Source organism: Boleophthalmus pectinirostris, unplaced genomic scaffold, assembly GCF_026225935.1.
Source record: "Boleophthalmus pectinirostris isolate CB_2022bp ecotype Guang Dong unplaced genomic scaffold, ASM2622593v1 HiC_scaffold_12, whole genome shotgun sequence".
Classification (NCBI taxonomy): domain Eukaryota; kingdom Metazoa; phylum Chordata; class Actinopteri; order Gobiiformes; family Gobiidae; genus Boleophthalmus; species Boleophthalmus pectinirostris.
This window is the reverse complement of record NW_026571018.1, coordinates 16,935,493-16,944,594: the sequence shown is the minus strand read 5'-3', so window position 1 is coordinate 16,944,594 and position 9,102 is coordinate 16,935,493. Positions and strand designations below refer to the sequence as shown.

At 39.2% G+C, this 9,102-nt stretch overlaps 1 protein-coding gene across 1 annotated transcript in view; it reads right to left on the bottom strand.

Moving 5' to 3' along the window:
* Nucleotides 1-5,702, bottom strand: part of wscd1b (WSC domain containing 1b) — a 48,216-nt gene extending 42,514 nt beyond the window's left edge. The window contains exon 1 of the mRNA XM_055148222.1: nucleotides 5,524-5,702. Coding sequence (XP_055004197.1) covers nucleotides 5,524-5,702 — 179 coding nt within the window. The remainder of the gene's footprint in view (nucleotides 1-5,523) is intronic.
* Nucleotides 5,703-9,102: the final 3,400 nt, after the last annotated feature.

Below are 9,102 nucleotides of genomic sequence, written 5' to 3'. Positions count from 1 at the left end.
TGTTTCATTAATTACATTTTGTTTTTTAAACATTTCCTCCTACATGGGCTGGCAAGGGACTCTGACTTAACCCTTCTAAAGAGGTGCTTTGGTGAACTCATTTGGGGGTCATTAGCTTAACATGGGGGCCAGTCTCTTTTGGCCTGGCCCTTGAGGGCCCCATTGACTTTAGTGAGGTTTGGTGATGTTCCTGGCTGTTCAAATGCCCCACATTAGGCTGATGTGAAGTGCAGCGGTGCCTCTGCATGTTAAGCAGCCATAATGGTGCTGGGAGGAAGTGCTCATTACTGTGGGCCTTTGGGTGCTCCATTCATTTTGAGGGGGCACATTCCCGTCCCTGTTCCAGGGCGGGTGCTCTCCTGTGTGTGGTGGTGTCCAGCTCCACCCTGCAGCTGCGTCTCACACTTTTATGATTCTGTGCTTCAAGGCTGCCTCAGACTCGCCTCAAAATGACAACAAATCCATTTGTGTGGTGCAGCCTGTGCCTCTTTGGATAATGTCCTTGAAACAGGACACTTCCTCAGGGTCTAACTCTAAGAATGACCACAGATAGCACACTGTACTTTTCAAAGACATGGGGGACTGCGGCATCAGCTCCAAGTTTGAATCTATTGTTCTTTTCCTAGTTGAAATCGCATGTCTTTGTCTTGCAAGAATACACATCCCTTTTTAAACATTTACTCTATTACTTATAATGTCAATATTAACCGAAGTAATAGTCAAATACAAAATGCCTGATATCTTTGATAATTCAATGATAATACCACCGACCGTGATCATACGAAAATAGTGTTGGACACGGTGATGGATACTGCTGGTGATTATGTCGAAAATGAAACAATTTTATGGATTTTATTCTGCCCAATTGGTTTTTCATATACCAGTTGTCATAGAAACCCATGGTGATGAAGTCTAATCTGGCTGACGTCTGCTTCTCCATGCTGTAGCAATGGCAACCAGGCAATTCTGAACAAGTCTGATTGTTTTAAAGTCTCACAGTGTGCTGCATGAATAACTGGCCAGATTATTACACTGGCTGCTTGCACACAAATATACGTAATTAATTTGGCAGTGTCAGTGTAGCGCTTATTGGTTTGATCTCCTTATTAGACAAATGATTATTTCGTGGCTGCCTGCCTGTGTTCTTGATACCTGACATTTAATTTACAACCAGATCAATCCACTCCAACTGACGCGTTTGTTCATCTCCCGCCAAAGAAAGGCCACCAGAGCAGAAATAGTTCTTAGCCTGTAATTTATCTGTCACTGCGCTGGTAATAGACACACAAAACGCCCCGAGTTGAAGTATTAGGAACACCAAGGCAGGAAACGACAAAGTAAATAGAACATCCATCTCAAAAGTTGCTGTGAATTTAGATTTATTTTATGGCTCCTGTTATGGACTGTTTTAAAAGTGCACTGTTTTGTGACTTTGAGTCTGCCATCTGCTTGTCTGCATGGAGAAGCTACCGTATTAAGGTTGCCAAAAGTATAGAAAATCAAATACTAATAGTAATGAACTAGACACGATTTTGAGCTGGTACAAATACTAAAAAAGTCATATTCACAGGAAAGAGATGAACCTTACCTGAATAGTTTTAGAATGCTCTTGAGCTGTATCAGAAAAAAATATAAGACCACATAAACAAGTATACACCCACGAAATACTATGGAAATTAGATATAGAACATCGATATAATAAAACATAGTAATATAAAAGAAAGTATGATTTAATGTTGAATATCACATTCTGTTGTCTAAAGATTTTTTTTTTTAATTAAAATCAGAATCAGTATTAAGTATCAAGTCTATTTCTTAGTATTGAAAAATGTTAGTATTCCCTAAAACTTTCCACAGTATGCTATTAAACTTATTTATCTCCATGGAAACAAGCAGATGACAGCACAAGGCCAAGTTACAAGTAAGATCTGAGAGACGAAAGCAAGGCCAGGAAAACCTATGCACTGTAAGATGTTTTTCAAGGTATTTTTGAGCAATGAATCCTCTGTAATTGAATGGGTGCAGATAGATAAGATGTGGCCACCCCTCTACCAGAAAAGTTACATAATGCACCTTTAATTCAGTGAATACACAAAGCAGCCCAATGTCCGCTGACCTTGTACAGGGCTAAACCTTGGTGGGGCTGTTTAGGCATTTATCAAACGTGCGTCACAGGGCTGTCAGTAGCTAATGTCCTATTTTAAGCACAAGCGAGCAGCCTGATAACACTAAATTATCCTTGTGGTAATGAGCCACTTTTCTTTATGTTGTCATGAGTGATCTGTTATGTGAACGGAATAAATATTATTAAAAGTGCCTACTGCATTGAACTCAGGGTTTGTATATTGTGTGTGTGTGTGTGTGTGTGTGTGCGTACGTGTGTGTGTACGCATGTGAACTTTTCATATTTTATTTTTTTATTTAAAAAGGAAAGTTCCATAGAGGTTAACTAGTGTTACTCAGTGTTAGTTTTGGGTTTGTTATCGATTTTGAAATTTTAATAACAACTACAATATCAGCTATTAGCTCAAAACAATAATGTGGGTGTGTGGGTGTAGTAGTTGTTAATACAAAGTAAGCATTCACAGTTGTGCATCCTGAGCAACTGCCTTTATGACTATTAGATTATTGGGCCCGGGCTCAGTGGATTTGGAAAAATAATAACAATATTTTGTGTTTAAGTATTTACAACAAGCAGTTAAGAGTTTTAATGGCAAAGTACTTTTAAAAATCAAGATTCAGTTCACAGTTTAAACATGTCTCAGATCCAAAGTCTAACATTTGAGAGGGGATTATTACAAGAAACAGTTGCAAAAACACACACAATCATTTCAGCATGCATTTATAGAGGTTTAAATTATGTTAGCAGATGTCTCAACTTCAAAAACATTGTCCATAACTATCTTTGAAACCTTCTCTACCCTGCAGCACTCTTGGAGGAATGAGGGAAAACACTGACATATGCTGTTGTCATTTTATACATAAAATCGCATGCAGGGCGAGGCCAGTAATAAGCCTTTACCATTTGCTTATTGCTGGTGTAAAAAGAATTTTTATTTTTTTTTATTCAGTTGCAATAACTCATGCTGCTCTAACCACTGTAAACACAAGTGTATGCTCTGTAACGTGTAGCATGGGGCTGACTAAAATCATCATTGCCATAAAGCACTGCACACGTTCATTTCTTTCTCTTTTATACAACATTAGCTTGTTAAGCTTCACTCAAGCCTCCACTTGCGCTAATTATGTAGTTAGACCTCTTGTTGTCAGGGTTGCCAACTGTGCAATCAAGGCTGAACTTTTTTATGTTTTATTTTTTGATTTAACCGGAAAATAAATTACTCAGTGTTAGTTTTGGGGCTTGCTATGGATTTGAAATAACATCGGGCGGGCTCCGTAGATATCAGCTCAAAACAATAATTATTAATGTGCGACCCTATACTGCACTGTGCCCAGTTAGGCACAACAATAAGCAATTTGCTTTGTTTACTTTTTATTATTTCCTGTTTTGTAGCAGCCTACCTTTAGAATCTTCAACTTCTCCCAGTAGGTCAAAGGGTCATCACACATTCATGAGCTAATTAAGATGTTCGAGAATAGCATCTGACCTTTGCCCTGATGAATATTTGTCTGTTTTGCTCCCTTTTTCAGGTGGCATTCCTCGTTACATGATTCTAATTACCTTAGTGACTCCCCGTTGCTCAGGTAACCTTCCAGCATTCTAATTAGTTGTCTCATTTCCAACTGAGCCCCTAGACTGGCCAAATGGTGGCTCATTGCCCCAATTGTGAGAGCAGCTTGCGTGTAATTTCTTTCCAAATAGCTTATAACACGATGACTGAAAGCATTAGACATTTTAAGTGTTTCTTTAGCAGGTAATTTTATAAAGCGTTTTCTGTTTTAACAACCCCAGCTACAAACACAATGGCCTCTGAGCTTTGTTTTTTACTCAGTGCTTCATCTGAATTGTCTTTCGGGATCATTGACCAGCATGCCGACTCTTTTCTCAATAAAACAATTTGACATTTCAATAGGAGCCAGTGAGCCGGGCGCATTAGTTCTGCAGTGTGTAGCTTTGGAAGGCAATTACAGAACAACAGAGGCGAAAAGTTAAGTGATGGGCGGGCAGGCGCTCTGATGTTAAACGCGCCAGGATTGTTAAGGGTTGTCCGTTCACACACAGATGCACAAAATGTTGCCTCTCTCTCACCAAGTGACAGGGGAACAAAGCAGGTATGTCGCCTTCTTTATTTTGTTATTAATGCTCAAATAAACTGTTCATAGAGGGAAGGACAAGTGTCATTAATAAGAGGAATAGTTCTGCGCAATATTCAGCAACCTGTGGAGCTGGGTGAGATCAAACTGTGATTCTTCAATTTTAAGTAGCGGCTGGGGCATGATGGCAGAGTGGCACTTACAAGTCAAAGCAAAAAGATGGTGGGTCTGACTCCCAGGTGGGTTGGGTTTCCTCTAGACACTCCAGCACTTTGTTGAGGATGCTCAGTGTCCATGATGATTGGCCAGTCTGTCTATTGTTCTGTTGTTCTCTTGTTCAGTTCTGAGATTTGAGTAGACCTGACCAAATCTTGAAAAAAGACTTTGTTCGACAAACAGGTTCAGTTATCTTAAATCTGGAGGTGTGAAGTATGTGTCAAATGCAGAGAATGAATTTCACGAGGAGTTTAATATTAGTATACTTAACCTATACGGGCCCATAACAGACCTGCAATTGTGTTTTGTTTCCTTCACACATGTTTAACACACACAAATAGCAGAAAACACTCTGTTCCACTTTGTGATGTCATGTGGTAATACAGTTCACTGAGTATTTTGTATTTAAATGCCATATACCGTCACTAGAATCATTTAGATAATTTCAGCCCTGGAATTGCCTTTCTCTACTGATCAAAAGGTAGAAAGTAGCTGTTAACTTGAAAACTACCATTTCGTGACATCACAAGGTGGAACAGAGCATTTGGAGCTTTGTAGATGTAGACAGACTAATAATAAAGCATGACTCAAAAATGTGTGAATGAACCAAAACAGTACTCCAGGTATGTTTTTGAGGTGGTCACAACATTATAACATGGCTTAACTTAGACTTAGACTGAGACAGACTTTATTGATCCAAAGGGTAATACATTTCTAAATAAGTAGCAATAAAAAAAAAAATAGCAAGAGGCTGGTGTCAAATAAGACATACTTTATATAAATGTATGTATAGTAAGTAAAAAGCAACTATAATAATATAAATACGTAATATCACAGTTGTATACAAAAGGTAACAGTGCAAAGATGATATGGTGATTGACAGAAACACAGGCTTATCTTGTTACATGGAGTATGGTATGAATGTAGTCCTAGATCTTTCGATGTTTGAGCGGAGCTGTAGGAGCCTGTTGGAGAATGAACTCCTAAGTCTCTCTATAGTCTGGTGCAGTGGTTGAGCAGGAGTGTCCATGATGGAGAGCAGTTTGTCTAGGGTCCTCCTGTTCCTCACTGTAACAAATGTCTCCAGCTCACAGCCGATCACGGATCAGTTTGTCGTTTTGCCACCCAATGTCTCTTTTACTGGTGCTGCTCCCCCAGCAGACTACAGCAAAGTACAAGGGGCTGGCCACCACAGACTGGTAGAAGATCTCCAGTAACTTGCTGCACACATTGAAAGACATGAGCTTTCTCAGGAAGTAGAGTCTACCCATGCCCTTCTTGTACAGTTGTCCCTCCAGTCCAGCCTGTTGTTCACATGGACGCCAAGGTACTTATAGTAGTCCACTAATTCCACGTCATGGCGCTGAATGGTGATGGGCTCTACTGGTGTCCTCTTCCTTCTGAAGTCAGTCAATAGTTCCTTGGTCTTGTCAACGTTCAGGAGCAGATGGTTTGCCTGTGATCACTCCACAGAGTTTGCAATCAGTGTCCTGTACTCCAGCTCCTGTCCATCTCTGATACACCCAACCACTGCAGAGTCATCAGAGAACTTCTGTATGTGACAGGACCCGGAGCTGTACTGGAAATCAGAACTAACGCTCACAAGTGTGAAGTGGGGTACACTGTTTGCCAACTGCTAATTATTTAACAGTGTAATTTTAGAGTTTATTCCTACATTATTGTTAGTATTTTATTAACACACAGAGGCGCAGCAGCAGTGAGCAGACACAGCCAAGCCTTGAAAATGGTGCACCTGAATCCCATCGAGCGATTCATCACTGGAGTGTGCACCTGTGTCTGACAAGTGGAGACGTCTGCCATGAGCGCGCTGCAGACAGTCCACAGAAATACACAGTGTAATGGGCTTTATGCTGCAGAGACAGTCGTGCTAATCAGGCTAATTTATAAGGAAAACAAAGACAACACCTGGCTCCACACGTAATTAACCTTGTATGAACACAAGCGCCGCACCATTATTCTGTCTACAATTACAACGTGGCAAACTCATATTAAACTGTGCTGAAATTAATTAGCAAGTCAAATCCTTTACCTACATATAGAATACAATTATGCTGCTGTATTAGATTGCTCTGTTAAAACAATTTATCATACCTACCCACACCATTTAAAACTGAACATGGACTAAAAGCTAACTTGGATTTGTCTGTGTTAAACCACCTGCTTGTCTCCATGGAGATTACTGCTTTGCCTGAAATGGTTCACAATCAGATATAAAACTGTCTTGAAGAGAATTAGGTGACAATACTAGGCCAGGTTACAGGTCAGATCTGTGGTGAGGCGAGCTTACAGTAAGAATGGATGTTTTCAACATATTTTTGAGCGATAAAAGCACCCATATTGCAATATATTTAGGTCTAATGCCATACTATGGAACCTGCCAGACTACATGTGTAAAAACATCAAAATATCAATATATTGTATTGCTTAATGTGCTGATACAGTATGGATATCGTGGACTGCTGTATTGATATATCACCAAGAGTATTTTTTGGTATATTTTACTAAATGATTTTGTTTCAGCGCTACAGTTTTGTTGCTTGTTTAGAGGAAAGAAACTTGTTTATGCAACAAATTTGACATTTTTACTGTTTTGATGGTTAAAATGTTTGTGTATCATATGAACTTTGCACAAAAAAGTGGTTTAGACCTTTAGTATCACATCCATGATTTAGCTTTTATTTTTTATTGAATCGATTTGAAATATATCGTATCAAATCGAAAGTTCTCTGTATCGATATATGTATCGTGGCCGATATATCTCGGTATGTATTGTATCGGCAACTTCTTAATGATACCCAGCCTTATTCTAGACAAACAATAACACCAGCTTACCCTCAGTTGATAATTTGCAGTGACATCGCGCTGGGGGTGTTCTACATGTATGTGTATTGACAGAATGTTAATCAGTTTCCATGGAGCCACTGATGGTCTGAAAACTCAAGAAAAAGTGCAAAATGAATTTAAACATCACATTTTCAGGAGCCTAGCTTATGAACTGTAATTTTATGGACTTTTAGGGACTTGTTAAACTGCACATATCAGCTTACCTGCAGCTATTCCGACTCCAACTCTTTATCTTCACATTGTGTTGAAATAAATTGAATATTTGAATTGAATTGAATTAAAGCTCAGATTAAAGTCTAACAAGCCACAGACAGAGCAGTGCTTACAGTTATCATCACACCCCCAGGCATTGCCGAATATTATCAATATTAGAAATGTTACATACTGTTCCTTTAATGGCAAACCTATTGAAATGCAAGCCTCATTTGGATTAGTATACAACACTGTTCTATTTTCATACCATTGTATAAAGATCGCATCCTACATTTCCATAATTTCCATATTTTATGTGAAGAAAAAGAGACAGATGGTAAGACAGTTCAATCAGCGCCAATACAGATAATCTTTGTTTTGTCTTTGTTCTTAAGCGATATAATTAGCTTTTAAAGAATAGTGGGTTTTTAGACATTTAATGCATCGCCTGTCAAGCTGAGTATTACGTTTTGTTCCATATGTCCTATTATTCCCTATAGGCTTATCTCCACTGCCAGAGAGCTCCAGACAGTATATGTTTAAGAGGCTTGAATCTGCTGTTCAGTATGTAACACAATGCTTCTTTCAGCAGACCATTCAGAGTCAGGGAAAAGTAATAACCTTGTATAGAAGTCGAAAAGGTAATTTATGAATGCCACAATTTCATTCTGTCTGCCACTCATTTACATTCGAAAGAAAGAACGCAGCAAACCTCATTTCACCAGTTGCAGCTGTTGACATTAGATTTTCAAAGCAAATGTATCTGAAGTGCCTGAGTGACTGTTAGCTTAGCAGTGTAAGGACGCACAAATACTGTTCGCTTGTTTTGCATGTATTAAGAGCTTGATAGAAAATGTTCGAAAACTTTTTTGTTCTTCGTCCCTGAGTAGTTTTCCAATAGAATTTCATTTATTTTAACACGCTTTCTTTCAGTTGGGGAATGTGGGTGGTTGTGGCCGCAGAGAACTGTGCTTGTGTTTTTAAATTGCCTGAAACAGTGAGAACAAGTCACTTCCACTTAGTCCAATTTGTTGTGCGTCTACTCCAAGTTTTCTACCTCAAGGATAATGGAACTTGACTAACCAAGCTCAACGGGCAGTAAGTGTGTAATATAAAGAGTAAAATAAAAAATACAAAAATAAAAACTACATATATACAAAGAGTTCATGTGCAAAGATGAGTGTCTCATTAAAGGTGCACTGTGTAACTTTTCTGGTAGAGGTTCCACCACCTGTTTGTCTCCACTGGTGGGTGATTGTTTGCTTGCAGTTTTTCACAGTACGCCAGTGGTCCCCAACCCCTGGTCCGGAAACTGGTAAACTGGTACCAAGCCGTGGGTCGTCTGGTACCTGGCCCCCCCCCCTCTAAACTATAACTTAAACCAGACCTAAAACCAGACATAAACCAAGACTAAACTAGGTCTAAACCAGGTCTAAACAAGGTCTAAACAAGGTCTAAACCAGGTCTAAACCAGGATTAAACCAGGTCTAAACCAGGTCTAAACCAAGACTTAAAACGTGTCTAAAACAGGTCTAAAACAGGGTTTAAAGCCGGGTCTAAAACCGGTCTAAAACATGGTTTAAAACCAGTCTACAACAGGTCTAAAACCAGGAC